The sequence below is a fragment of the Emiliania huxleyi genome (genome assembly GCF_000372725.1).
Source record: "Emiliania huxleyi CCMP1516 chromosome Unknown EMIHUscaffold_117, whole genome shotgun sequence".
NCBI lineage: Eukaryota > Haptophyta > Isochrysidales > Noelaerhabdaceae > Emiliania > Emiliania huxleyi.
This window is the reverse complement of record NW_005201421.1, coordinates 160657-188612: the sequence shown is the minus strand read 5'-3', so window position 1 is coordinate 188612 and position 27956 is coordinate 160657. Positions and strand designations below refer to the sequence as shown.

At 67.1% G+C, this 27956-nt stretch overlaps 6 protein-coding genes across 6 annotated transcripts; 3 read left to right on the top strand and 3 right to left on the bottom strand.

The window, feature by feature from the left end:
• Positions 1-4573: 4573 nt before the first annotated feature.
• Positions 4574-4879, top strand: EMIHUDRAFT_70204 (hypothetical protein; the record flags this gene model as incomplete). Its single annotated transcript, XM_005790958.1, has 1 exon — positions 4574-4879. A coding segment is annotated over one exon (306 nt), but the record flags the coding sequence as incomplete, so codon positions are not given.
• Positions 4880-10905: 6026 nt separating this feature from the next.
• On the bottom strand, positions 10906-12240 carry EMIHUDRAFT_224354 (hypothetical protein; the record flags this gene model as incomplete). The annotated part of the gene is made up of 3 exons (XM_005790957.1): positions 10906-11766; positions 11814-11847; positions 11990-12240. 3 exons carry the CDS (start codon positions 12238-12240, stop codon positions 10906-10908), a joined length of 1146 nt encoding a protein of 381 aa, XP_005791014.1.
• Positions 12241-12830: 590 nt separating this feature from the next.
• Positions 12831-13882, bottom strand: EMIHUDRAFT_454613 (hypothetical protein). Its single transcript, XM_005790956.1, has one exon. The coding sequence runs from the start codon at positions 13794-13796 to the stop codon at positions 12966-12968; it is 831 nt and encodes a 276-aa protein (XP_005791013.1). The 5' UTR covers positions 13797-13882; the 3' UTR covers positions 12831-12965.
• A 1016-nt stretch (positions 13883-14898) lies between these two features.
• Positions 14899-18353, top strand: EMIHUDRAFT_109270 (O-linked-mannose beta-1,2-N-acetylglucosaminyltransferase; the record flags this gene model as incomplete). The annotated part of the gene is made up of 10 exons (XM_005790955.1): positions 14899-15456; positions 15529-15689; positions 16275-16375; positions 16466-16550; positions 16779-16839; positions 17131-17240; positions 17468-17574; positions 17701-17831; positions 17909-17926; positions 18063-18353. 10 exons carry the CDS (start codon positions 14899-14901, stop codon positions 18351-18353), a joined length of 1623 nt encoding a protein of 540 aa, XP_005791012.1.
• A 2376-nt stretch (positions 18354-20729) lies between these two features.
• Positions 20730-25320, bottom strand: EMIHUDRAFT_109269 (hypothetical protein; the record flags this gene model as incomplete). The annotated part of the gene is made up of 4 exons (XM_005790954.1): positions 20730-21359; positions 21474-22619; positions 22721-25003; positions 25276-25320. The coding sequence occupies 4 exons, from the start codon at positions 25318-25320 to the stop codon at positions 20730-20732; spliced, it is 4104 nt and encodes a 1367-aa protein (XP_005791011.1).
• Positions 25321-25446: 126 nt separating this feature from the next.
• Positions 25447-26463, top strand: EMIHUDRAFT_440066 (hypothetical protein). Its single transcript, XM_005790953.1, has one exon. The coding sequence runs from the start codon at positions 25544-25546 to the stop codon at positions 26138-26140; it is 597 nt and encodes a 198-aa protein (XP_005791010.1). The 5' UTR covers positions 25447-25543; the 3' UTR covers positions 26141-26463.
• The last annotated feature ends 1493 nt before the right edge of the window (positions 26464-27956 follow it).

Sequence of the window (27956 nt, the reverse complement as noted above, 5' to 3'; positions counted from 1 at the left end):
AACTCGTCGACATCGTCCGATGATGGTGCCTCAAAGTCAGCCTTCGGAGGCTATCGTGGGGTCGAGCCGGCAGTAGCCGTGACATGTGGTTCCACCACCCCTCGTAGGCTTTGCCTCTGACCGCCACCGTTCCCAGGCTGCCTAATTGGATGGAAAGGAAGGCTCGGCGAGCGTATAGAAGCGTGCTCGACCTCGTCGTGGCAACCTGTACGGCAGCGCTGGCAGGCGCGATGAGCGTCGTGCCACCTGACCCGAGACGGGTCGCAGGCGTCGTACCGAGCGCGTCGAGACCGTGTCCTGATGTGATCTGCACGGGTGAGTCACGTCGGCGTCAAAGGAGCGACGTGCGACCTGTCAGAGCTTGATCTCCGATCTCAGCGGCGTCGAGTCGCCTTCGGCGGCGACACTTTTGTCCCTCCCCAGGACGCGCAGAGGCAGCTGCGACCCCGCCAAGTGGACGGGCGCACACCGCGCCCCTGCTGTGTGCGCCCGTCTACTCGGCGGGGTCGCAGCTTCCTCTGGAAGGCACCGAGAGGGACAAAATGGCGCAAATGGTCAAAATCAAGGTTTTGTAACGCGAGCTGTGCCAAATGGAACTAGCCTGGCTGTCTAGCTGTCACAGGTGCTGTCAGGTGATCTGTCGGGCTGTCGGGCAGCTGTCAGACACTGTCAGGTGCCTCTGTCAGACCAGCTGTCAGGTGCTGTCAGTGCTGTCGGGTGCTGTCGGGTGCTGTCGGGTGCTTGTCTGACATCAGAGGGCTAGCCAGAGGTGATCTGTAGCTGTCGGGTGCTGTCGGAGCTGTCGGGTGTTGCTGTCAGACGCTATCGGAGCTGTCAGAGCTGTCAGGCTGCTGCTGCTGTCAGACGTAGGGCCGGTGCTATCAGGAGCTGTCAGGTGGTGCTGTCCGGGGCGCTGTCAGGCTCTGACACACACCAGCCACACTTATGACACTATCAAGAGGATACCAGCAGGACTCTACTACACATACTCAGTCTCTACTCTGCCTCCGGTCCCACCATCCTTTTCATGGTGGACGTCACCATCTTCTTGTCTGCCGCACTGAGAGAATAGCAGAGAGGAAGGAGGGAGTGCTTCTTCAGGTACACCTTGCTGATGATCTGGTAGTTGCTGGTCCAGCGGAAGGCCTCCCCATCGTTGTCGCTCGAGTCGTCAGCTTGTTAGTTCTTGCACGCTCTGTTCTGGTAGTGCGGGCCGTCTGGGGGGGTCCCGTCACCCTTCACCTCACGGTACACCACCGGAGGATAAAGAGGCCCTTGGGGTCATTGATGAAGACCCCGTTGCTGCGCTGACTCATCGAGAGCTGGCGCAGGTACTCTGCGCTCGAGCTGCCAGTGGCGCGGCGCGCGTCTACCGTGCCGGCGGCGGCGGCGGCCGCCTGGGGGGAGCGCAGATGGCGGCGCAGGCGCAGGCGGCGGCGGCGGCACAGACGGCGGCGGCCACCCCCACCCTAGCCATATGACTGATCTGTAGGGCCCCAGAAGGCTAGCTGGTGTGTAGTAGCACAGCCGCGGGTCCGCAGAGGTGGGGCGGGAGGGTTGAAAGAGAGACCCATGACCATCCCACATGACTACATGGACATGGACCACACTCACATGTCTTTGCATGTAATAGTTTTGTTATACCCTCATGGGGCACAAGAAAGAGGCTGCACAGCCTGTGTACGGTCTGTGCTGCTGTCGGGCTGGTCGGGCTGTCGGGCTGTCAGCGCTGCTGTCAGGCCACTGTGTGCTGTCGGGCTGTCGGGCAGCTGTCAGGCTGTCACGTTAGAGCCTGACAGCGACGGGTCACCTCTCTGATGTCAGGCTCTGCTGTCAGGCTGTCAGATACGTGCTGTCAGGCTGTCGGAGAAAGTGCTGTCAACGCTGTCAGGCTGTCGGGCACTGTCAGGCGCTGTCTGGGGTTTGCTGTCAGGCTGTCGGACCAGGGCTCAGATCGCTCGCGCTGCCCCCCAGCCCGAGCCCCCACGGCCACGCCCACCGCGCACCGGCACCGCGCACCGGCCAGCGCGCGCGTGCAGCGGCCTCTCTCCTCTCTGTCCTGCGGAGCCGCGCCTTTGGCTTTGCCCTTTCTCTTTGCCATGTAGCTTTGCCAGGCCGCCGGATCTCGCGCGCCGCCGTCTGTTGCGACGACGACGCGCCGAACATCAGGTCAGCTAGAGCTTGTCACACACACATCCACTACGTCTACGACGCGACACACCCCTCACACGGCACCGACCCCCCCACACCCCAACGTACACGGTGTTCCCCGCTGTGTGCCGATCACGCGGTGTCCCCTGTGCCAACTGATGGTCATCGCCTCGGCGCCGACGGGAAAGCGGACGGCGGCAACGCGGGCGGCGGCGGGCAGGGGACCGGCACCGCCGCGCTCATGTCTGCAGGCTTCCACTCGAGGGGGAGGATCGGCTCGCCCACCCGGTAGTTTTGCATGTGCTTTGCGAGGTCGTTCGAGCGGCGGTGGGCGGCCCTCTGGAAGGGGAGGAGGTCGGCGGGCAGCTGCGGCATGAAGAGCTTGAGGCAGTCGAGCACCTTGCGGCGGAAAGGTGACGTGTCTCGGACGCGTCCCTCCGGCCAGGCCGGGCGCAGGGCCGGGGACGGGCAGAGGCGGAGGCAGGCTCGGCCTCACCACCGCCGCCGCGTGCAGGCTCATCGCGACGCGAGGGGCATCCATCACCCCCCACTTGACGCTCGGAGACGGCACTTGGCCGGGCTTGTCCGCGGCGCGGCCCCTCTCGTACAGCTCGAGACCGCACAGCCGGATCGCCTCCGCCTCGTCCGACTCGAGCTCCTACTCTCATTGTTGCTCGAGTATGACCACGATGGTTATGTTACTCTCCGCCTCGTCCGACCCGCGCCTACAGGCGAGAGGCAGCCGAGACTCCCCCGAGACACACGGGCGTGTCTCCACCTCCTCCCGACCTCGGGCGGCGCCTTGGGGTACCTCGCCTCCTCCGCCGCCTTCTTCTCCGCCGCCGCCTTGTCCGCCGCAGCCTTCTCCGCCGCCGCCGCCTCGGCCGCCGCCTTCTCCGCCGCCGCCGCCTCGGCCGCAGCCTTCTCCTTCTTCTCCGGCGAGTCCTTGAGGTTGAGAGAGATCGCCTACCCGCGCCAGATCGCACGCGAGGGTCGAGCATGGCTCCACAGCTGCACTCGCGGGGGGCGGGTCGAGGCGCGCCATCTTCTCTCCCGCCGCCGCAACCTTCTCGCCGATCCCCTTCTTCTTCTCCCCCTCCTTCTCGCCCTCCTTCTTCTCGTCGCCGCCCTCCTCCTTCTTCTCGCCGCCCTCCTCGCCCTCCTTCCCCTCCCCCTCCTTGCCGCCCCCTGTGCTCGCAGCCTCTGGCGCCGGTGCAGGTGCAGGCTCTGGCGGCGGCGCAGGCGCGGGCGCGGGCGCGGGCGGAGGCTTTGGTTTCCTGGGCGGGCACTTGATGTTGGCGGCCTTCTCCTGATCGACCAGGTCAAACTGGCGGAGGAGGTAAGGGCCGCTGCGACACGCGAGGGGAGGGCAGACGGGGTGTGTGTGTGTGTGTGTGTGTGTGTGTGTGTGTGTGTGTGTGTGTGTGTGTGTGTGTGTGTGTGTGTGTGTGTGTGTGTGTGTGTGTGTGTGTGTGTGTGTGTGTGTGTGTGTGTGTTTGAGGTAACGGCCGCTACGACACGCGCAGAAGAGGGAGGGCAGACGGTGAGTGAGATCGAGCTGCCGGGAGCCGGACATCGATGGATGTGTCCCGATGCGTGGCGAGGCTTGGTCTATCTACGGGCCACTCACGCGTCCGGACCCTTGACCTTCATTGCGAGCTCGATTCCGAACTTGCGCAGCCGGTGCGCGACGTACGGTTTCCCGCCCTTGGCCAACTCATCAGCGCGGAGAAAGTACGTCTTGACGCCGAGGAGAGATTGAGGACAAGGCACGTCGGACATCGGCGAAACGCTGGGTGCGGTCGCGTATCAGCGAGGCGTGTGGCGATGCTGGAGCGGCAGAGCCGACCGGCGTTCGAGCTCTCGGCAGCGAGCGGTAAAGGGTAAAAGAAAGAAAGAAAACACACAACCCAAGGGAGGGATGGGAGAACGGCACGCCGCCACCACACAGGGATTTTAAGGAGAGGAGTGTGATGCGCTAGCCGTCGCCCACCCTGGGGAGTCTGCCTCTTCGTATCTCTTTTCGCAGTCTCTCGCCGCTTCTCGCTGCAACCTTCATGCCACCTCGCGGCCGTCCCACTCTCGTCGGTCTCTCCCTTGTCACTTCCTCCTCTGTCTCGCGGTAAAGGGTGTCGGCGAGGCTTGCGAGCGGGGTTTTCTTTTTCTCTTTTTCCGGCTCTCGAGGGAAAAAAAAAAGGGACAAATGAAGGGAGGGATCGGAGATTATTTTTTCTCGACCTGCTTGAGCGAGCAGTGGTCGCAGAACCACCACGACGACCCGAGGAACCACCACCCGAGGATGGAGAACCTGGGGCCAAACCTCGACCCCGAGCAGGCGGCGCTGGCGCTGCGCCGCGCCCAGGGGAAGCTGGCCGCTGGCGATCTCGACGGCGCGAAGCGCTTTGCCGAGAAGAGTGAGCGCATGAACCCGACCAACGCTGCGCAGGCGCTCCTCAAATCGCTGGACGACCTGATCGAGTTCAGGCCTGGCACAAAGTGGGCCAAGGCGGTCGAGCGCATCCTAGAGGCCTCCGACCACTACGCGGTGCTCGGCCTTACCCCCGAAGCCGTCAGCGCGGACCCGTCGGCGCCGAAGCAAAAGTACAAGCGGCTAGCGCTCGAGGTGCACCCCGACAAGAACAAGGCGGGCGGCGCGGAGGCGGCGTTCAAGAAGCTCAACGAGGCGCACGAGACGCTCTCCGACTCGAAAAAGCGGCGCGAGTACGACGGCCGCGCCGCCGCCGCCGCCGCCGCCGCCGCCGCCGCCACCGCCGCCGCCGCCGCCGCCGCCGCCGCCGCCGCCGGCCAGAAGCGCCCGCCGGAGGCCGAGGGCGGCGGCGGCGGCGGCGGCGGGCGCGCGGACGAGGGTGGCGGTGGCTGGCGGCGCCCGCCGCCGGCGGCTCCGTCGGCCGAGCGGCTGCAGCTCTTTCTCGGCGGCGGCAGCACTTCGCCCCTCTGCGACCCGCGCGCCCTCGAGAGCGAGCTGCGCCAGGTGCTGCCTTGCGCAACCACGGTGCATGTGACACCGTTCGGTCGGACTGGCTGCTTCGAGGCCTTCCTCGAGGGCCGCGGCGTGCTCCAGCAAGCAGCCGCTGTCTTTGCTCGCAACACCGCGGGCCTGCCCTTCTGCCAGGTCACCCTGAGCAACAAGACGTGGTACTGTCCGTGCGGCGGCGCTGCGCTCCGGGGCGACGACGACGTGTGCCCAGAGTGCGGCTCGGGGCTGCCAAGCTCCATCGCAGCGGCTGCGGAGGCGGCGTCTCGCCGCCGCCCCCGCGCACCGCAGCCGCAGGCGCCGCCACGCGTGTTCGGCGGCGGCGGCGTGTTCGGCGGCGGCGGCATGCACGGCGGCGGCTACGGAGGCGGCTACGGCGGCGGGGGCGGCGCGTTCGGCGGCGGCGGCATGCACGGCGGCGGCTACGGAGGCGGCTACGGCGGCGGGGGCGGCGCGTTCGGCGGCGGCGGCGTGCACGGCGGCGGCTACGGAGGCGGCTACGGCGGCGGGGGTGGCGCGTTCGGCGGCGGCGGCGTGCACGGCGGCCCGCCGCCGCCGCCGCAGCCGCGCCCCGTCTTCCGCCCGCCGCAGCCGCAGTCGGTGGAGCGGCTGCAGCTCTGGCTTGGCGGCGGCCGGTTTGTTCACCCTCTCTGTGACCCGCCCGCCCTCGAGCGCGAGCTGCGCTACCTGCTGCCAATGGCAACGATCGTGGCGGTCGCGCCCAAGGGGTTGAACCGCTGCTTCGAGGCCTTCATTGAGGGCCCCGGCGTGCTCCAGGATGCAGCCGCTGCCTTTGCGTACGGCGGGCTGCCTTTCTGTCAGGTCTCGTTGCACAACGACTGGTACTGCCCGTGCGGCGGCGCCGACCATCTCTCACGAGGAGCGAGCGGCGGCGAGGACCGGCTCTCGTTTTCCGACCTGTGTCCTGCGTGCGGCCTCGGGCACCCGTACCCGCAGATCGGCCACGGCTCTGGAGCCAGGCCCCAGCTCGAGAGCATCGCGGCGGCGGCGGCGGAGGTGCAGCCGCGGCAGCAGCTCGCGGCTCGCCGCAAGCAGCGGGCGCAGCCGCCGCCACAGCGGCAGGCGCCGCCGCCGGCCTCCTCCGACCCCGCAGACATGTGGGCCGAGGCGGCGCGCGGATCGTCGGCGAGCATCCACAAGAGGCTCGACGCGTGCCGCAGCGAGATCAAGGAGGACCGCAGCGGCGCGTCGCGTGCGTGGGCGTTCGACTTGCCGAGCAGAGGCGGCGGCGGCGCGCCAAAGGCGTACGTCGCTGCGAGCGCCCCCGTCTTTGCTGCGTTGTACGAGGGCTTGCCCCCCGCGAGCCGCAACGCGTACGAGGTGATCGACGCCGCGCTGCCGTGCTGGGTCTACTTTGACCTCGAGTTCGTGCGCAGCGCGACTCTCAACCTGGCGGTCGACGGCGAGCGGCTGAGCACCCTCGTGGTCGATACGGCCATCGCCATCCTCGAGGAGGCGCTCTCCGAAGCCGAGCAGGCAGTCGAGCTGCACGGCGCCGACGCCGCGCTGGCCCGGCGCGCCGTCGCCGAGGGCAGGCTCGAGGTCGAGGTGGTTGCCCTCGACTCGCACCGCGTCGACAAGTGGTCGCGCCACGCCATCCTCCGCCCGCACCTGCTCCTGCCGTCCGGAGCGCGCGTGCCGCTGCTGCTCGCCAGCCAGGAGCAGGCGGGGCGCGTCGCCAAGGCGGTGATCGCTCGGCTCGGCCAGCAGCTGGACGTCGACAGGCGCGGCGGCGGCGGCGTGGCATGCTTCGTCGACAAGTCGGTCTACTCGTGCAACCGCGCCTTCCGGCTGGTGGGCTCGTCCAAGCTCGGGTCGACTGCCGTGCTCACGCTGTCCGACGGCGCGACCAGCCTGCCCGGACTGCTCGGCAGCCGGCCCTCGTCCCTACCTCTCTCCGCGCAGCTGCGCCTCTCCCTCGTCAACCCGGAGCTCGCGCCGTGCGCCGCGGCGGGCGGCGGGCTCGCCGACGGCCCGCGCGCTTGGGCGACGCTCGAGCTGCCGCGCGACGCCCCCGCAGCGCCCCGTCGCCCCCCCGCAAGCTTGCCCGCCGGTGGAGGCGCCGGCAGCCGTGACGGCGGTGGCGGTGGCGCCGGCAGCCGTGACGGCGGCGGCGGCGGCAGGAACGCCGATGGCGCTAGTTTGAGAGAGTGGTGCGCCAAGTACGATCAGGTGACGGACGCCCCACTGCGCGACTGGCCAAAGGTGCCGCACCCCTTCCTCGAGTCCACGCGAAAGGGCAAAGGCGCGCCGCCGTCGCCGCTGGACAAGGTGGCTGCCTGGGCCGCGGCCAAGTTCGCAAGCTGGCCCGGAGCTGCGCCCGGCTGCAGCGTCGAGATGTGGACGTACGTGCGCGCCGGGAACCCGTCGGAGCGGCTGCTGCACCTGACCGCGCGGGGCACCCGTTTCTGCTTCCACAAGGGCGCGGCGCACATGTCCAACAAGACGATGATCACGGTCGACCTGCAGAGCGGTGTCGCCTGGCAGCGCTGCTGGGACGTCGAGTGCATGCAGGATGGCATCTGCTGCGGGCAAATCAAGGCGCGGTATTGCCTGGGTAACCTCGGGCTCGACGGAATCGCCATGCCGACGCCTGACGAGCTCGCCGCTTTCGAGCGCGACTAAGAGGCGCATAGTTGTCGCGAGAGCAGCCGCGATTAGACCGCCGCCGCACTTGCCATTCGTGGGGTGCATGGAGCACGCCACACACACAGAGCGATTAGACCGCGGTTGTCCGGGGCGCGCGAAGTCATGACCATCGTGTTCCTCAGCAGGGGACCCTGTACGTGTAGCCCGAGGCTTGAGCGGCGAGATCCGCACCGCTGAGAGACGTACACCGCCAAGCGATTTGTCATCGCAGGCGTGAAATCTTATCGCGCGCGCGGGGGGGAGGGGGGGGTGGAGGGCGCCGGGTTTGATAGAACTTAGAAGCGGCGGAGGTGGCCGACCCCCCCTCCGCGCCTGCTCGCTAGCTGCGCTATGCTTGCCACGCACAACAAGCTGCCCGACGAGTTCTACCCGAGCGGATTTGCGCCGACCACAGAGGCAGCGGCGCTGCTCGGCGACAAAGAGAATCAGGCGCAACACAGCCTGCTCCGAGAGGAACCGCACTCGGTGCAGAGGCCCGACGAGGGCTCCACCGCGGCGCTCGCCTACCAGCACGACGTGGACGCGGAGGACGACTGCTGCTACATCTGCCTCTCCTCCGACGGCCCGATGCTCGTCAATGTGTGCGCCTGCCGCTCGATGCGTGCGCACCGGAGCTGCCTCGAGGAGCTTGCGTGCCGGTCAGCGGGGCCGCCAACGTGCGGCGTGTGCCGCCAGGAGATTTGCATGCAAGAGGCGTGTGTCGCTGAGCCCGAGGAGCCAGAGGCGAGGCCAGTTCGGTACCGCCGAAAGTTCCTACACCTCTGTGGCATGACCAACGTTCTGATCGGCCTGCGGCGCACCTCGGCCCTTGCCGCCCCCGCCCTCCGTCCCTTCTCACTCGTCGCAGTTCCCTATGTGTAGGCACCGCACTGCTCTTCGTGGGCGGTGTCGGACTGATGCTGCCCACCGCCCGCGTCGGCCCACCCGAGCTGAACGCATTCCTCGCTCTGAGCGGTTTCGCCGTCTTTTCTTACTCGTGCCACCTCGCGGTGAACGACGAGCACAGCCCTGAGGCGCGCGCTACGACGCGCCGAAGGCTTGCGCTGCGACCGGCGCCGTCGCGACCGATGGCGAGCTCCGACGTCGCGGCGGTGTAGACATAGACGCTGGCCCTGTGCGCTGTGGCTCCGGGGCGAGGACGTGGTCCCCTTCTATGTATTATATTGTGTGTGTGTGTGTGTGTGTGTGTGTGTGTGTGTGTGTGTGTGTGTGTGTGTGTGTGTGTGTGTGTGTGTGTGTGTGTGTGTGTGTGTGTGTGTGTGTGTGTGTGTGTGTGTGTGTGTGTGTGTGTGTGTGTGTGTGTGTGTGTGTGTGTGTGTGTGTGTGTGTGTGTGTGTGTGTGTGTGTGTGTGTGTGTGTGTGTGTGTGTGTGCTCTTTACTTCCAAAACCCGGACGTTCCCAGGGTGATTTCGAGGGTTGGCCGTCTCCTTCACTGGCAGCACGGTCGCGGAGCTGGCGCTGCCAAGTGACTGGCCAGTCGAGTGCCTAGCACTCCCGCCGAGCACCGCAGAGCCGCATTGCTCCACGCGACGATAGGTTTCGCTGAACCAGGTTGCACAAGTCTCGCTGAGTACGAATCCCAATCAATTCGTTTGAATGGCGCCATCGCCAATGTTGGTGTCGGTCTGCCCAGCCCAACCACTGGTGCCTCTGGTACCTCCCTTGGCGCCTACTGAGCCCAGCCTGGTCGGCTGGCGCCGCAGTTGGAGGCCCGACAGCACTGTTGTGGCTGCACCGCCGACGGACACGCTTCAGCCGTGCTCCTCACAGTTGCAGGCAGCTGCACGTCGCAGCTCATACCAGTTCCATACCCAGTCAATATACACGCAGAATATGCTCGGTCGGCACGGCAGTAGGCGCCGTGGACCGGGCCTTGGCAAAGTGGCCCGACGAACCCCTTTTGCATCACATCCGTGCCCGGATAGCCCTCGACGTCCCCAAAGCCAATCTCCAATCCGTGCCTCTGGCTGAGAAGAATTTTCTCTACAACCCGAGGTCGGTTAGCACGCGGCTGCTGCTCTTGCGGGCGCTGGACAGCCACGCAAAGCACCGCAGGGACGACATCGAGAGGCTGTGTCGGGAGCTGCATGCTGAAGGTGTCGCTCCTCGCTCGAGCAGGAGACCCTGCCCGAGCTGGAGGAGGTCGTGGGGACGAAGAGCTCCTTGGTGCAGCAGGTGGAGAAGATTATGCTCTGGGGGGGCGCGGGGGCCCCCGGAGGCACCGTGCGCCGCGCCGCATTGCGGAAACGGGGCTCCGGCGCTCAGAGTCGCTCAGAGCACCGACTTCCCGAATGGTTACGGTTGGTTAGAGGGCAGATTTGGAGAGATCTCGAGGAGTACATACAGATAGACCCTCCAATCATGAGAAACCTCCAACCTGATCGGTCGTACTGACCGCCGACAGATCACTCGAGACAGCAGACAGGCCGACGTTCGCACGCGGCCGGTCGGGCGAGAGGCTTGACACGATCCGACCCTGCGACCCTGACGCTGCTGCTCTAGCTATCAGACATGCACTGCTGACTGCTGCCACAATGTGCGACCGGTGCTGGCCCACTTGGCGGCCTTCCCGGTCAGTGGTGAGGCGCAGTTCAGAGCTGTCGATGGCGCGATGCCGCACTGGTCCCACATTGGTGACACGAGACCGCCAAGTTTGCCGGTCCAAGAGAGAGGCACCGGCGCTGTCCTGAGAAGGTGCGTGGTCCCTCTTGACTGCCCATGCGCGCGAGGCTGTGTAGGCATAGCCTCGAGAGTGCCAGCAGCCAATCCGAGGCAGTTTGTGACGCGCATTGCGTCAGAAAGCGTGCACGCAGCTGGAAGCGTGGAAGGACACCTTCCTACTGGCCGTACGATCAGGTCGTCACTGAATGCCGAAGACTAAGGCCGCGAGCTATGCAGGTGATCAATTGTGCAGCATGGCACGGTCAGCAGCGCCGAAAGGATGTCGCAAGGCGTGATAGCATGGCCGCAAGTACGCCGAATTCCCATGGAAACAAGTAAAAAATCGCGCGAAAAAGAAAAAATCCCAAAAAAATCGGCGCCTGCGGCGGGCTGGGGGACCCCATCTCCCCCCCCGCATGGACACCCTCTAGGGCCCCCGCGCCCCCCCAGAGAGATTATCGCGCGTGCACTGCTTGGTGCCGTGGTCGGGGCTGCCGCAGATGAGGCAAGGAGGGCGCGGGGCACCGCCGGCCCTCTCAGCAGCGTTCGCCTCGAGCCCGCCAGCGCCGGCATCGGCGGGGCCAGCATCGCCGGCGCTGACGCAGGCGCTCCCGTCGCTGAGCAGGTTGGCGACGTATGTGATGAAGGCGTCGTAGCTGTGCCAGGGCGGGAACCCGCCGGACTGCCACTCGTTGATCTTGTCGGCGAGGGCATCGCGCTTGCCGCTGATCTGGTCGGGAAGCTTGCCGATGATGGCGCGGTAGACGTCAAAGTGCGATCGGCACTGGTTGGTGAGGAGCGCGAACTCGGCCTTGAGCGTCTCCGCGGCGAGCTGCGCGGGGACGAACCCCATCCCGGCAACAAAGAACGTCTTCTTCTTGAAGGCGGCCTCGGCGTTCTGCATCTCGACGCCGGGCTTGAGGACGGCGAGCCGAGCGATGCTCTGAAGCTGGTAGAGGCCGCTGCCTTGATGACCGCCGTCGTTGCGCTTTCTAAAGAGCTTGACAGCGTCAGAGTCGGGCTTGAGGCAGCACTGAACAGCCCCGGCGACGTAGGCGTCGAGGTAGGCGAGCTCGTCGTCGCCTGCAGTGATGGTGCTCGCTAGCTGGGCGGCGTTGAGGGCGAACAGCCTGACGAAGCGCGGGTCCTTCCGGATGCACATGTTCTTGAAGCGCGCGATGAAAGGGGCGACGTCGGCGGGGTCGAGCGTGGTGGCGACGGCGTTGGCCTCGGCGGCGCTGACGTCCTTGACCTTGGCCTTGGCGCCACCGGCACTCTGCCGCACGGCCTGGGCGAGGAGAGAGGCGAGGCCCTCGACCTGAGGGTCGCGCTCACCGACTCCGGCTTGCCCTCGGGCGGCGGAGGCGGCCTGGCCAGCGCCAATGGCGGCAGCCGAAGCGCCAGGCGCAGGGAACCCGGGTTGAAAGGCGGCGTGCTGCTGCTGCTGCTGCATCAGTTGTTGCTGCTGCTGCATCTGCTGCTGCACCTGGTGCTGCTGCGTAAAGGGCGACCACGCTTCGCCGCCGCAGGGGTAGAGCTGCTGCGCGCCAGTGTGGAGGTAGGAGCCGCAAGAGGGCTGCACCTGCCCCATCCCCCAGCCGTGGAAGGCGGGCGCGCTGCAGCCATGCGGGCTCTGCACCCAAGCGGGGTCCATGAGAGCAGGCGCGGCAGGCCAGCCGAAACCGGAGGCTTGCGAAGGCATGGCCATCGACGCGCAGCAGGCCCACTGGTCGGCGAGGCCAGACGAGGGCGGCAGGTACATTTGCGGCTGCACTCCAGGGTTCTGCACCTGCACGAAAGGCAAAGGCTGCGCGCTTGCGCACTGCCTCTGGTGCGACGCCAGCTCTGCGGCGGCAAGCGCCTGCCCGCTGGGGCTGAGTGCACCGGCCTCGGCGGCACCGGCGGATGGTGTCGCGGCTGGTGCCTCGGACGGCGACCCCTGGGCCGGGCTGGGCGGAGGGTGTTGGGCTCGGTTGTCCGGCGCCGATTGTTGGGCTCGGTTGTCCGGACGGCAGGATGCGGACCGTAGGCCGCTACCATGCGCAAGCGGAGCGGTAGCGCCTGAGCTCCCGGGTGGCTGCGCCGGCCGCGCGGGCCGTGGGCGCAGCGTGGGGCCGGGAGCGGCCGGCTCCGTGCTCATGTGTCCAGCGTCTCTAGACGATTACAAAGGATCGGACGTCACGCACATTTTGACAGGGACGTCGGAAATCGGACACATCCACTGGGACGAGTCAATTCATTCACTAGAATGACTAGAAAGGGCACCCATGGGGGGTGATCGCAGGCATGAAACTATGACACTGCTCTTTTGGCGCTCCCGCTCGTGCAGCTGTGGGTACGTACAGCTGCATTAGCCATGAGCGTCGCTGATCGAGTACTACAACACCGAGAGAGAGAGGGAGAGAGAGAGTTAGAGTTACTATTAGAGAGATGTGGACGAATGAGAGACGAGAGTAAACGTACACGTAGAGAGCAGACATCGCAAGCTCACCGCGCCTTGCTGCCCTCCTCCTCGGCCGCGCACACGACGTGCACCTCGGAGAATGGCACGGCCGCCCACCGGAGCGCCACCTTGGTCTCCCCGCCCGCGACCGCCGGCGAGAGGCCGCAGTCGATGCGCGCCGCCATGTCGGCGAGCAGGCCGTAGTAGGCCGCCGCGCACGAGAGCGCGTGCCAGACCACGTGCAGCGGCCAGACGCGCCCGTCGGTCGAGCAGAGGCGGACCTCGCACTCCCACAGGATCTTGCCGAGCAGGATGCACGCCATCGACATGTAGACTGCCCAGGTCGTCACGCGCTGCTTGCTGCGCCACGTCAGCGCGAGCGCCGTGTCGAGCAGCACGAGCGCGGTGAACGAGGCGACAAAGAACTCGTACACGGCGTACTTGGCGTAGACGGCGATGGTCAGCGCGCACGCGCTGACGACGAGGCTCGCAAACACGACGCAGCGCGCTCGCGTGAGGAGCATCGGGTGGCAGCCCAACTTGTTGAGCATCGCGAGCGAGATGTAGACGAGCATCGGAACCTCGTCGCACAGCTCAAACTCGAAGAGCATCGTGCCGTGGAAGGCGACCGAGCCGAGGCCGATAATCGTCACGGCCAGTGCATTTATGACAATCATCGGGTCTGCGCGCGCTTCACGCCGCGAGAGCACGTACACGGCGGCAAAGACGTAGACAAAGGATGAGAGCGAGTTGTAGAACTCGGCGACGTAGTGAGAGGTCTTGTACTTTGGTTCGCAGAATTGGTGCACGGCAGTCGCGGCGCCCCAGAAGCCGGTGGATGGGACGTCGTTCTGCGTCGGAATCCGGAACGCCATTTCGCACAGAGTGAACGCGAAGCTCACTGAACGAGCGTCCGTGTTGTACCTGAAAGTGGGATGTGTGAAGGTTGCCAAGCGAGGCGGTGAGCCTCTGGGAGTCGCGGCAACACCGAGGTCCCTCGAAAATTACACATGCGCGCACAACCCCGGGCCCCGTTCTAGGTGGGCGACGGATAGCGCACCACACACCTCTCCTTAAAATCCCTGTGTGGTGGCGGCGTGCCGTCCTCCCATCCCTCCCTTGGGCTGTCTGTTTTCTTTGTTTCTTTTTCCCGTTCTAGCACAGTTTTAGGTTTAGAGAGAGATTTTTAGCAATACCAAACAACTCTAACACTCACACGTCATTTGGGGCCTGGAGCCCTGTTCACGCGCGCGCGAGACGTGCAGACAGGGTTGCCAGGTGAGAGCGAATGGCGCGGTTCACGCCTCGCACAACAGAGAGAGAGATGCGCTCTGCATGGTGGGACATAAAAGAGAGCGAGTACTTGGGCGAGTAGGCCGTGCGGTCGACGCTGCCGCGCGCGACTTTGCGCGCGAGGCGGCGCAGCTTGAGAACGGCGGTGGGCGAGAAGCCGCCGCCGAACGTCTCGTGGAGCAGCAGGTTGAAGTTGTTGCGCTTGACAAAGATCGCGTCGTGGTAGAAACCGCGATGCGCCTTGACGTAGCCGTGGCCGTTCTTGTGGTCGAAGGGTTGGCCGGGTTGCCCGCGCGCCTTGCAGCCCATGTTTAGGCGGCGGGCCTTCTCTTTTTTTTTAGGTTTATTGTTGGCAAATCAAGACACAGAGCTCACCACAGAATCACAGCGGGAGGAAAGCGGCGAGTCGCAATTCCTCGGGTCCTTGTGGCGGGCCACCCTGTCCAGAGAGGCATGGATGCCAATCTGGGGTCTCTCGACCGAGTCTATGAGTCCTGGCCGCTCAGTGACAGTCAGACGCAACACGGGGACCCAGGGACTCGAGGTTCATCACACAACACCGCCCCGCCCCGGCGCTCGACACAGCCACGGTGGTACGACCTCTACGACTCTCTCGTCATCGTCCCACGGTCGCAAAATCTCCTCGCAGCAGCCCGAGGCCGCCACGTCCCTCCTCGGCCAGCGATGCGGGAGAGGGCGGCGCGTCGCCGGCCGCGGCGCTGCTCGCCGCTGCTGCTTTTGGTCTTGCTCGTGATGGCGGCGACGATCTGCTACACCTATCTCATTTTGCTTCGCCTGCGACGGCAGCCACAGGGCAACGAGACGGCGGAAGCCGACGCGGCTGCGGCGGCTGCGAGAGCTGCTGATGCCAAAGCGACGGCGGCGATCGCCGATGCGAAAGCGAGGTCGGCGGCAGAGGCGGCAGAGGCGGCGCTGACGAAGGACGTGGAGGCCTTCGAGCAGCAGCACGCGGAGTGGGTCGAGGGCGCCGCCAATAAGCACGCCGCCGCGGACGACGGCGTCGCTCGGGCCAAGCGGCGGCGGCAGGCCAAGGCGGAGCAGCGCGCTCTTGCGGCGGCAGAGACGAGCGGCGCTGCGGCGAGGCCAGAGGAGGACCAGGCAGACGGGTGCTCGAGCGACCCGGCGGTGGGTTGCATGGCGAGCCCGGCGGTGGTCATCATGTCGCACGACCGGGCGGACATGCTCTCCCGCTCGCTCGGCCTCGTCTGCCCCATGCGGATGGTGCGCGCCCCGCTGCACCAGAGGCGCAGAGGAGCAGGCCTTGGGCGGAGCCGTGGGACATGCCCCTACTAGGCGCGCCACTTTGCGGTGTACGTGTCGGAGGACGCGGGCCGCGCCGAGATCGCGGCGGCGGCCAAGGCGGCGGCATGCGTCCGCGACGTCCTCCGCTACCACCAGCCGCCAAAGCAGCGCTTCCAGCCGGCGTTTGCGGGCTCGCGTCTCGAGCGCGACGCGTTGCGGACACGCGCTCGCAGCGAGATGAGCCGAGGAGGCCCGAGCTTAGGCTCCGGCTACGCCAAGATCTCGCGCCACTTCAAGGCGGCGCTGCAGGCGCCCTTCCCTCCCTGGCCCCTCCCTCCCTTGCCCCTCCCTCCCTGGCCCCTCCCTCCCTGGCCCCTCCCTCCCTGGCCCCTCCCTCCCTGGCCCCTCCCTCCCTGGCCCCTCCCTCCCTGGCCCCTCCCTCCCTGGCCCCTCCCTCCCTGGCCCCTCCCTCCCTTGCCCCTCCCTCCCTGGCCCCTCCCTCCCTTGCCCGCGGGACGTGGCGGCGGTGACTTGAGCTCGGAGGGGGCGGTGCCGCAGGCGGTGCTGGGCGCTCCTCCGACGGGTCGCGGCCACTCGCACGCCGTGGTGATCGAGGAAGACGCTGCTGGAGCCTTCCACGAGCCTTCCGAGAGCCTTCCCAGCCACGGCCCAGGTGCTCGAGGATGACCTGCTCCTCTCGCCCGACACGCTCCTCTTCTTCTGGCGCGCCGCTGCGGCCTGCCGCGGCGGCGGGACTGCGCGGCGGGCCGGGGTGAGCCGAGCCGAGCCGTGTGTAGGTCCTCTGCGTGGCTGCTGCGGAGGGACCGCACGCTCTGGTGCGTGTCTGCGTGGAACGACCAGGGGTACCCGCACGTTGCGGCGAGGAGCGAGGCGATCGGTCGGACAGACTACTTCCCAGGCCGCGTGGCTGGGCGGCGAGCCGCGAGACGTGGAGCCCTGCCTGAGCCTTCTCGGGGCCTCCCAACAGGCTTGGGCTGGATGGTGACCGGCGACACGTGGAACGACGAGCTCGCGCCGCACTGGCCCGAGGCGGCGACGACGGGGCGCGGCGAGTAGCAGTCGAGTAGCGTGAGTTGGCAACCAGCCAGCACTGGTCCGAGTGTGGGGCAGGTCCGTGGGGTGGTGGTGGTGGGGAGGAGGAGGCGTGGGGGGCAGAGGAGGGGCAGGAGGAGGTCGGACACTGGATTGGGCTCTAAGACCCTAGCCCTAGGCCCTAGCCCTGGCCCCCGGCAGCTGGGGCCACCCATATCTCCCCACATCTCCCCAAATCTCCCCGGCAGGTGGGACCACTGGATGCGGCTCTCGTCCACCTCGCGCGGCAGGGAGTGCCTCCGGCCGGAGGTGCCACGCACACGGCACGCGTCGAAGCGAGGCACCAACGTCAAGGACAACCGCCCGTTCGAGGCGTTCGGCTTCGCGGAGCACGGCGTCGGCAGCTTCGGCGACCAGTCTGCCACCGCCATGCTCGCCCGACGGAGGGGGGCAGTCTAACGCCGCAGAGCACCGCACCAGGCGACCTGCACCACCTGCTACGGCCAGCGTACGACGACGCTGTCAAGGAGCGCGTCGCCCGCCGGCGCACACCGCCAGTCGTCCCATCGGCGACCATCAGCAGCGGTCCCACCCGCCCAGGCGCTCTTTGCCCCTCCGGCGCACATCACCGCCTGGCGGGAGGCGTCCGACTTTTGGAGCACGCCCGTGGCGGGGCAGGGAAAGCTGCAGGCGGGCGGCGGGTCCTTCCGGTGGGAGAGATCTGTCCCTGCGTCGACCGCTCTCTGTCTAATGCAGGCGGGCGGCGGGTCCTTCTGGTCGAAGAGCTCGGGCGATGCCCCGGCCGCGAGGCAGTGGCTCGAGGCGCTCGGCGCGGGCACCACGACCGTCGTCGCGTACACGCGCTCAATCCGCCCCTCGCCACGGGGGAGGGGGCGACCCGGCCCGAGATCGACCCGAGATCGCCCCCCGAGACTAGGCGCGAGACCTACCGCTCTCTCGCCACGCCGCTCGGCCTCTGGAAGGAGACCACGACGGCTCGCGCAGTGGAGAGCCCGCCAGTCGCGGCTGAGTCCCTCCTCACGAGTGTGTAGGAGTCCCCCCCCGGCAGGGACAAGGGGACAATCGTCCTGGGTTCCCCCCCGGGGGACGGCCTCCCCCTCCCCCCCCCCCCCCCCCGCCTCCCCCCGCCCCCGCCCCCCGCCTTGCGAGCTGCGGAGTCGGCGCTAGTCTGGTCCTTCTCCGCGAACTCATCACGCACCAAGCCGAGAGTAGGCGCCACTCTGGTCCTCGCAGACCGACGAAAGTGCCCGTGGCTGCCGCCGCAGCACGCGTTTCGGGCGGTGCGCCGCGTGGCGGGGGGGAGGGGGGGGAGGAGAGGAGCCTTCTGTCCGAGCCTTCCCTTGGAGCCTTTCCACAGGCCCACGCGTGGCGCGAGGTGAAGGCGGCGCCAGGCGCCTCGTGCGCCGCCGCGTGTCAGGGTGCGGGGATGCGGTGCCAGGCGCGCGAGGGCCGGACGAGCAGGCCCGCCCCCCCTGACCTCTCCTAGCACCTTTCCTGCGAGCTTCCCGCAGGCGCGCGAGCTGGAGTGGGTGATGTCGTGCGAGGCGCTGGCGCGCCACTTCCCGTGCGAGGCGGGCTGCGGCCACCAGGTGGGGGACGAGCTGCCCGCGTACGTGCACGACTCCGCGCTGGACACGTACCAGCAGTGCCTCGTCTCCGACATCGCCTTCTCGACGTGCGAGGCGGCCTTCTCGAAGACGACGCGCCTCTGCCGCTGCGTGCCCGAGAAGGGGAAGAGCGGCCTCGCGCGGCTCACGGCGAACCGCAGCAAATCGCTCGCCACGACCACGAGACAGAAATAAGACATTCCGGCTGTGGGCAGTGAATGAGAGGGATATTTGCGCTGGGCGCCATTGCCGTGATAATTTCAGAGCCGCTCGTGTGACACGTCCCTGGCGAGTGACGCCTCAACCGCTTGGCCCTTTTTAACCAGAGCTGTGGGGGAAAAACCAATCGAGGGTTGCCCCCTGGCGTATCTCCTTGATACGAAAGTTCTGCGCACCTTATCTTCCGACCAGATCTTAGAATCACTCTCAACGATTCGGCTCAACGATTCGGCTCGCATTGCGATAACCTCTCGTGTTGCCTCCGCAGCGATAGGGGTTGGTCTCCCTTAGCAGTGTCCCACACCGAGAGAGCTCATGCGTGCTGTAGTCCCAATAGGAACGAAACCTGTCCCGCGATCTTGGATACCGTGCCGTCGCGTTGCACGTGGCGTAGGATATGTTCGCTCGATCAAAGACTCTGTGGCAAAAGTGGCCGGTGTTGACCTGCCAGCCTCTCATCCCGATCGCGAAGCAAGCGGAGTGGTTCGTGAAGAAGTGGCGCGAGAAGACGTCGAGGCGCTGCCGCGGCACGATCTGGTAGAGGTCGTTGACGCTTCCCATCTCAGGGATGCGGCTCGGGAGGAGGATCTGAGTCGCGAGGGCCGCCTCGAGGGGCGGGCAGCCCCAAGAGTGGATGGCACGTTGGATTGACACGTCGTGCCGGAACACGAACACGACGTCCGCGTCCTGCATGCCCGGCCAGCCCGCAGCCACTGCCTCCCGGTAGTTTTCGGCCTGTGTGGACGTTTTCACGCGTAGAAAGACGGCCGGGATGCTGCCAACGTACTCGAGCAGCCGTAGGTACAGACCGTCGGAGTACCCGCGCCGCTCGTCGACGGCCAGCAGGTAGGCGAAGCCATACGAGGTGGAGAGCGGGTCGATGACGCGGCTTCGGATCGTTGCGTACACGTTGGCCTGCGCCCGCCTGCCTTCAAGATCATCACCCCAACGAAAGGGCTCGCCCCGCATCAGGATGGCGGCACGGCGCAGACCCTCCGTGTGCACCGCCGGCTTTGCTGCGATAGGCCAGAGGTGGTGACCGGTGTGGCTTGCTGTGGCGGCTGGTGCAGCCATCGTGGAGAACGAACAAGCCCGCCGCAAATGGCGCCTTTGTAATGCTGAGGGTTCGGCCCCCTTTTCCAGATAGGGGGTCTGGGCGCTTCCGATACCCACTACAAGACCACGCACGCATCATCCCGCGGCCTGGCGGTCGGCGGGATTGCAACCAGTCTTCGCGTGCCGCGATCGCGCCTTTTGAAAATATTTATTTGAATCTCCCTCTTTACGGGGCACAAACGTCAACAAAACCTCGGCAACACCGAAGAGAAGGCCCGCCGCCTAAACATGGGCTGCAAGGCGCGCGGGCAACCCGGCCAACCCTTCGACCACAAGAACGGCCACGGCTACGTCAAGGCGCATCGCGGTTTCTACCACGACGCGATCTTTGTCAAGCGCAACAACTTCAACCTGCTGCTCCACGAGACGTTCGGCGGCGGCTTCTCGCCCACCGCCGTTCTCAAGCTGCGCCGCCTCGCGCGCAAAGTCGCGCGCGGCAGCGTCGACCGCACGGCCTACTCGCCCAAGTACTCGCTCTCTTTTATGTCCCACCATGCAGAGCGCATCTCTCTCTCTGTTGTGCGAGGCGTGAACCGCGCCATTCGCTCTCACCTGGCAACCCTGTCTGCACGTCTCGCGCGCGCGTGAACAGGGCTCCAGGCCCCAAATGACGTGTGAGTGTTAGAGTTGTTTGGTATTGCTAAAAATCTCTCTCTCTCTCAAACGTCAGGCTACAAACATGGGCAAGCACGTAGTAACGCAAGGGAGTCTACGCGACGGCGGCGTCCTCCGGCGCCGTGGCGAGCCGGACTCGGTCGCGATCTCATCCGCCGCCGCGAGCTGCAGGCAGGCCTGCAGCGCGACACAGCTTCAGATCTCTCGGCTACGGACCGGCCCCAGCTTCGGCTGAGGGCTAACAAGCTGCCGAGCCCAAATCACTGTGAGAGTCGTGATTTCTTGTTGGTCTTTAAAAAAGTAATATATCTTTACTTCCAAAACCCGGACGTGCCTCCACCGGCACGCCGCTTCCGACAGGGTGATGGAAGGTTCGACGCACCCCCGGTAGGTCGGTCGGGGTCCCGGGGGTCGATTTTTGGAAGTGAATAGCACGGCATAGAAACTGCAAAACAAGGTGCGTTAGCTCGAAAGAAACACATAGGCACCCACATGGGTTGCCATCCCTCAACACAAGTGGCCCACGGTTCACATTCACACACCCGGCCGCACCGCTCACGCACGCAAATGGCTCTCGCACCACCTCAACACACGCGCACGGGGGCGGAGGACGCGCGCTAGTCACTCCTCCTCGCCCTCCTCGCCCTCCTCCGCCTCCTCCGCCTCCAGCTCAGACGCCGCATCGAGCTCCGCCTCGTACGCGTCGATCAAGTCGTCGTGTATCTCTGACTCTGGCTCCCACGTCGACACGTCCGGCGGGTACCCCTTCCAGAGGATCAAGTAGTACGTCATCTCGACCCGCTTCTTGCCCTGTGAGGCGAGAAGAGAGGTGGTCGGGCACGTGAGCGATGGAGTGGCAATAAGCAAGGGCAGGTGCGAGTGTGAGGGCGCAAGCACCTTGCCGACCGTCTCCACCTTGCTGTCGAGAATGCGCTCGATGTCAAACTTCTCACTCGCCTCCCACTGCCAGCCGTTGAGCTCACGCAGATCGACCCTCTTCCTCTTCTTCTTCTTCCCGCCGCCGCCGCCGCCGCCGCCGCCGCCGCCCTCTTCGCCCGCCACGCGCCGCTGCCGCACCTTCCGCACCACGCCGTCGCCGTCGCACCCCGAGTCGCCGTCCTCGAGGTCGTTCGCCTCGACGCCATGCGCGGCGAAGAGGAGGTTCTGCAGCTGCGTGCAATAGTCCGCGCGGTTCGCCTGCGTGACAGTGAAGCCCGTCTTCCCCGCCAGCTTGAAGGCCTTGAGCTGGTCCTACAACAAACGAGAGCCGTGAGTAGTGGGGCACTAGTATACCGCTCAACAGCGTCCGAGAAGCGCCTGCAAGCCGGCGATCGCCAGCTTCTTCAGCTCTGAGTAGCGCCGCACGAGCGGCAGCTGCGCGATGCGCGCGTTCTCGGCCGCCTTGGCCGCCTTGCGCGCCTTCTTGCTGCCCAGCTTCTCGTCGCGCTCGGCGCGCTTTGCGCGGCCCGCCGCGACCAGCTGCGCCTTGAGCGTAACGCGTCTCGCCCGCCCCGCCGCCTTTCGGCACGCCGCAAGCATGGTCTCGGCGACCTTGAGCCCGCCGCGCTCATCGATCTCGCCCGTCAGCCAGCCGGCTTGGTTGTTAAAGCGCCCGAGCGAGTCGCCGGCGCGCGACTCATTGCGCTGCCGCTTGTGCCGGTCGTCGCTGACGCGGCCGACGGCGTGCAGCCGCTCAACCGGCGTGCTCGTCGCCTGCAGCGCGTCGTACTTTGCGCGCAGCGCCGGGGTGATGTTCGCCGAGCACAGCTTGCCGGTCTTGGTGATCGAGCCGTTCGTGGCGACGAGGCCCGCCGGCATCCACTCCGCAGCGTGGTTGCAGACCGCCCGGGACATCGCGCCGAATGCCGCCGTCAGCAAGCGCGTCACCATCGGGTCGTCGGCCGCTGCGGCGCGAATGCGCACCATATCGAGGCGATGGCGCTCGGCGCGGCGCGCCTGCGTTGGAGTTGGCGCGGTAGCGGCGGTGGCGGCCGCCGAAACGTCGCCGAGCTGCAGCTTGAGCGAGCCGTCGACGATGCCCGCGGGCGACGCGGCGGCCGCCTCAAAAAACGCGTGCGCCGCCGGCCACACGCGCGGGAGCACGTCGAGGACGTGCTTGTCCGCGGCTGGCTTGACCGCGCGGATCAGCGGCCAAAACACCGCGTCGCAGATCAGCGCCATGGCGCGCACCCCCGCCATGCAGGGCGGCGAGCGCGCGCCGGTGAGGATAGACTTGCGCAGCTTGCCGCCGCCGGCAGCCTTGAGCATCTCATCCTCGTCGAGGTAGGTCAGCATGGAGATGTCGTGCTCAGTGAGCAGCCGCTCCGTCGGCGCCGCGTCGAGGTAGAAGACGTACGCGCGCGAGCCGCAGATCGCGAGCACGTCCTCCACGTGCCCCACGAGATGCTCGAGCTGCTCCTCGAGGTCTGCCAGCCGCGCCTCCATCCACTCCTGCAGCTTGCGGCCGATGGCGTAGCCCTTGGTCGAGCAGAGCGCGACGTACTTGCTCACCTACGCGTGCGGCGCGGGGGGGTGCGGGATTGGCGCGCGAGTGGGAGTGATCTGCGGTGCGGGGTCGGGGCTGACGGTGCCTGGTAGATGAGCGCGCAGACAGGCGAGCTGAACCAGCCGACGCAGGTCCGCATCGCCTTGATCTTGTCGGCGTGCGCCGCGGCCTGCTCGTCGGTGAAGTTCATCAGCTCGCGCAGGATGGCGTCCATCGCCTTGCGCCCCTCCTCGAGGATGTTGACGAGCGCGTGCTCCGCACAGGTCGGGTCGTCGTCGCCCTCGCCCAGCCCGAGGACCAGCCGCGCAGCGAGCCGCGCCGTAGACGCCCGGTCGTTGCACGCGCACGTGGGGAGGAAGCGGCGCAGCAGCTCCGCCGCGCGCGCATCCGCGAGGCCGGCCTCCTCCATGAGCTTGATGACCTCCTCGATCGACTCGTGGTACGCCGACGCCTGCGCCTCGGCGGTCTTGCTCGAGGCCGTCGACAAATCGAGGGCGCGCAGCTCGAGTTTGCCGTTGACGCGCCGCGAGAGGACGGTGCCGATGCGCTCCATCTGCTGCGCCTCGGCGCCGTCGGCGATGTAGCAGCACGAGGACTCATCCGAGTTCATGAACTCCAGCAGCCACTGGCCGACCTGGAGCTTGTTGAGCTCGTAGGAGACGCCCGCCAGCTCCTTGCAGTGCGTCGCCTGCGGCGTCTCTGGCAGCCGCTTGACGACGGAGGTGCGCTTGCCGTCCACGATCGGGCCGGGGACCTTGATCTCGCGGTACGGCAGCTTGACCCCCAAGAGCCGCGCGAAGATCGGGAACAGCTTCGGGATCTTCTGCCGCGCGATGCCGAGGTGCATCACCGAGATGCACGCAAGCTCCGTCTCGGCGTTGAAGTGGTTGCCCAGCTTGAAGCGCGCCTTGGTGGGCTCGGCGATGGCCTTGAACTTTGCGGCCTCGGCCTGCGCCGCCTCAAGCTCGGCCTGCAGCTTGGCGCACTGCGCCTCCACCGCCTCCAGCTTCTCTGCCGTCGCGTCTCCGCGCCACAAGCTCGCGTGGGCCGCCCGCTCCTCCGAGAGCAGCCGCTGCGACACCGCCAGGTTGCGCTCGACGAGGTTCACGTCGGAGAGCTTGCGCTGCGTCACCTTGCGCCGCGCACTGAGCTCGGTGATGCGCCGCGTGCTCGCCTGCAGCTGCTCGAGCAGCCCCGAGACGCGCATCGAGCGCAGCGCGTCGAGCTGGTCCTCTAGCTGCGCGAAGAGGCCGTGCAGCTGCGCCGCCTCCTCACACGCGTCGTCCCGCTGCGCCTCGGCGACCTTGGCGCGCCGCTCGGCCTCTGAGGCGATGGAGCCAAAGTGCGCCGCGGCCTCCTTCTCCTGGCTGCGGCACCGCAGCTCCGCCGCAGTCTCGGCCTCGCGCGCCGCCGCCTTGAGCCGCCGCACCTCCGTGCAGAGCCGCCCAGTCTCCTGCCGCTCCGCCTGCAGCGCTGCGTCGAGCTTCGCGTACGCCGCGGCGGAGCGCCGCCGCTCGTCGGCGAGCGCGGCGTCGACGGCGGCCTGCTGGCGGCGCGCCGCCAGCTCGAGCTCGACACGCCGCTCGTCGGCGAGCGCCTCGCTCAGCTGCCGCCGCCGCCGCTCATAGTTGAGGAGCAGCGACACCTGCCGGAGCTGCGACGTGCCGCGCCCACGCGGCGGAGGCGCGCCGCGCACCTCGGCGGCGATCAAGCCGAGGACGTCGCGGCAGCCCTCCAAGAGGTGGACGGCGCTGTCGGCGCCGAGGCGCGGGTGCAAACCCTCGGCAAACGCGCGCAGCTGCGCCGTCACGTCGAGCTCGGCATCGAGCGAGGACGCGCCGCCGCCGCCGCCGCCGCCGCCGCCGCCCGTGTCGGCCGCGTCCGAAAGGGTCTGGAGAGGAACGTGCGCCTGCCGCACGAGTTGGTCGAGTTCGCGGTCGGCCTCCGCCGGGTCCTTCCGGCGAGAAACGGCCGTCGAGCGCCGCTTAAGCGCGCGCTCCACGTCCGCCTTGTACGCGGTCATCCGGCGCTTGTACTTCACGAAGTTCGCCTTGGTCTCCGGCGTGGCCAGCGCCGGGAGCGCCCGCGTCGGCGCGAGCGACTCGTGCCCGGCCATCGCCTCGACCCACCTGGTAAAGATGAGACCCGCATCGCCGGCGCCGCCCCCGCCGCTGGCATATTTGCCGGCCAGGCCGACGAGGGCGTAGGCGTCGATGAGGAGCAGGCCGCCCACGGGCCTCGCCAGGGCCGCGGCGGGCCCTGGCGACCCCTCGAGGGACGCCAGGGTGGACAGGGCCTCTGCCCTAGCAGGTTCTGAAAAGAGAGCGGTCGCCTCGCCGATGCCGCGGAGCTTCTCCTTGGAGGTGTGGAGGTCCTCAGGGGTCGCGACCTGCGCATGGCTCGTCGGGAATGGTCACCAGCGTCGTGTGCGACCTCTCTCCGGAGGCGTGCGACCGAAGGGAGAGCGGTGAGGCGAGGCTGAAGTCACAGCTGAAGCAACTGGATTTCAGTTGCTGACAGTTGTGGGCGATCCCGCGCGAACTGACGGCAGGTAAGCCGGCAGGTGGGGGGCGGGGGTGTGCCGGGTGGATCCCCAAGCGGGCGAGCCGGGCCCATGCATAGTTCGCGCGCGGGGGGCGCGCGAGCATGGGAAAGACGCACCTCCATCGTGCTTGCTACCGGCGCTTTTTTGGCCGTTGGCACCATCGTTGATGACTTGATTGCGCGGGAGTCGAATCCCAAATTCTCTCCGCTCGAGAGGGAATTTAATTGTTTTGGGGGATTCCGACCGACCTACCCCCGGACTGGGCAGAGAGGTCCCAACGTAAAGACGATGGGCTGTCCACCCCGCCCCCACTTGCCCTGACTACACAGGATAGCGTGCCCCGACAAACGGCGACACATAGCGGGGGACACTGCGCCGGGGGGTATGCCTAACTTTGGTGCTTTGTGTGGGTCGCGTTCCCATGGTAGCTGTGTGGCTGAAGCCCTCGTGCCGCTGGCTTGCCCCTTCCAGCGGCTGGCCCCTCGAGACTGTCGGTGCTTGGCGGGAGGAGGGGGAGAGGGAGGCCCGGTGGGAGGAGAGGGAGAGGGAGGCCCGGTGGGAGGGGAGGGAGAGGGAGGCCGTCTTGGGCTCTTCTCCTCCCCCCTCCCTGGGCTCTTCTCCTCTCCCCACCCTGGGCTCTTCTCCCCTCCTCCCTGGTACTCTCGGCCTGATTACCGGAGCGACTGCCAGAGCAGACGCTGGGGGGACACTCGCGCCCGGAGGCGGTACGCACGACCCGGAGGCGTGGGGATGGGGGGGGGCCGCGCCGCCGCCGCCGTGCCGCCTTCTCCCGCTTTGACCTCCCCCAGCTGCTTCTCCTCAAATCAACCTGTGAGCTTGCGAGGCGGCGGGGGTGGGAGTGCTCTCGGGCGGCGTGTGCGAGCGCGCGCGGCGCGAGATCTTTTTCGCGAGGGCACGGTGGGTCGGGTGAGTATCTCGCGCGCTCGCACTATTTTACGTTATATCAAGCACTGCCTTTGATGCCTTTGCAAGAACCGCCAGCGGCGGTGGTCGAACCGGTTCGCGGTTCGAGCCGGGACCTTTTTGGCTCCCGGTTCGGAACTCGCTTGGAGGGTTGCTTCGCTCTCGCGGAGCGAGCGCGGGCGCGTGGGTGCGTGTGCGCATGCGCTGCTGCAAGGCGAGGCGAGGCGCGGGGCGGCGCGGCGCGGCGAGGCGGGCGGCGGCGGCGCGCGGTCGTTCTTTTTGCCCGGGTGAGGCGTGGCTTGCGCGCCGCGCGGTGATGACGCAGCACGCTGAAAAGTCCTTGGTGAGCCACCGCGGTGGCGGCGAGCCAAAGCAAGCCGCATGACGGGTTGACCGACGGCGTCTGCCTTCTCTTGTTGGTCTTTAAAAATCTCTCTCAGCTTCAGAGAAGAAAGAAAGAAAGAAAACAGACAAACCCAGACGAGGGATGGGGGAGGAGGACAGGGTCCCCACCTGCACGAGCAGGATTTTGGAAGGACGATCAGGGGGACAGGTGGGGCTCTCCTGCTCCTGACAAGCACAAGGGACACGACAGGCTCGCAGCGCGGTGCACGGTGGGCTCCCAACTCCACTGGCGGTCTCATCTCAGTCTAGTGACCTGCCTCCAGCTTCGGCAGTCTCTCACTACCACAGGCACACTGACACAGGGGTGGCAGGGGCGGCGGCAGGAGTCACCCACATTACTATGCGGGCCTCACTAGAGGTGCGTCCTGTGTCGTGTCCTCGTCCTTGAATCTGTGTCTGAGCAGGTAAACAGCAATTGATCCGGGTGTAGTGCCGGATCAATTCCTGGAGCCAGGGGGACCGATTCGCGCTTGCCAAGGGACCAATTGCTGGAAGCCCGCGCAGCCTGCGCTCCGGCCGGCAGAGGGCTTGCGACCCGTGGCAGGGTGACAGCCCGCCGGTGGGCGAGCCAAACTCTGGCGGAGGCAGCCCGCTCAGCCCCAGGCGCCCCTCGAACCGGAGGGTGGTCTGCCGCCGCTGCGCGTTGGGCGCGCCGAGGGCGGGAGACATCAGCTTCGCGCCACAGGCAGGTGACCTGGGGGACCGATTCTCGGCAAGTTGGCAGGACGGGCACTGTGAAGGATCGATTGCTGTACAACAAGGGACCGATTCCGTGAGGGCTGGGTATCGATTAGGCCGCTTGAGGGCCGGATCTATTGCTGTTTACCTGCTCTTAAAATAAGTACCCGACGGTACTGAAAAAGTTTACGGTGCCAATGGCGCTAGCAACGATCGTGCCGGAGACCGACAGCCTTCCCGAAGCGGCATTTCAAGCGGCTGGGCGAGGCGAGGAGGCGGCGCTGCTGGCGTGGCTCGACAGCGGCGGGAAGGTCAACGCGACTTGCAGGAAAGGCGGTGTGAGCGGCGTCACCGCGCTGATGTTCGCCGCCCGCAGCGGCCAGGAGCGGGTAGTCGACTTGCTGATCCAGCGTGGCGCGGAGGTCAACAAGCAGAACAGCACTAAGCAGACTGCGCTGGTGTTCGCCGCCCGCAACGGCCACCCCGCCGTCGTGCTCCGCTTGCTACGGGCGGGCGCGGATACGAAGTTGCGCACTACGGACGGCAAGTCCGCGCTGCAGCTGGCCAAGAAGCAGGGCCACGCCGCGTGCGTCGCCGCCTTCCGGCAGCACGTTGTGGAGGTGACTTCGAGACAGCCCGAGGCGGCGGCGGACGGCGCGGTCGTCGCGGGCGTGCGCGGGCGGCGCGGGCGGCGCGGGCGGCGCGGGCGGCCCGGGCGGCGCGGGCGGCGCGGGCGGCGCGGGCGCCCGCGGGTGGCGCTCCCTCGGGCGAGGCGGCGGGCGCGCCCTAT

Excerpts from the sequence above, each read along its gene's own strand:
- EMIHUDRAFT_454613 (XM_005790956.1), bottom strand. The coding sequence starts at position 13,796 with ATGGCGTTCCGGATTCCGACGCAGAACGACGTCCCATCCACCGGCTTC.
- EMIHUDRAFT_440066 (XM_005790953.1), top strand. The coding sequence starts at position 25,544 with ATGCCTAACTTTGGTGCTTTGTGTGGGTCGCGTTCCCATGGTAGCTGT.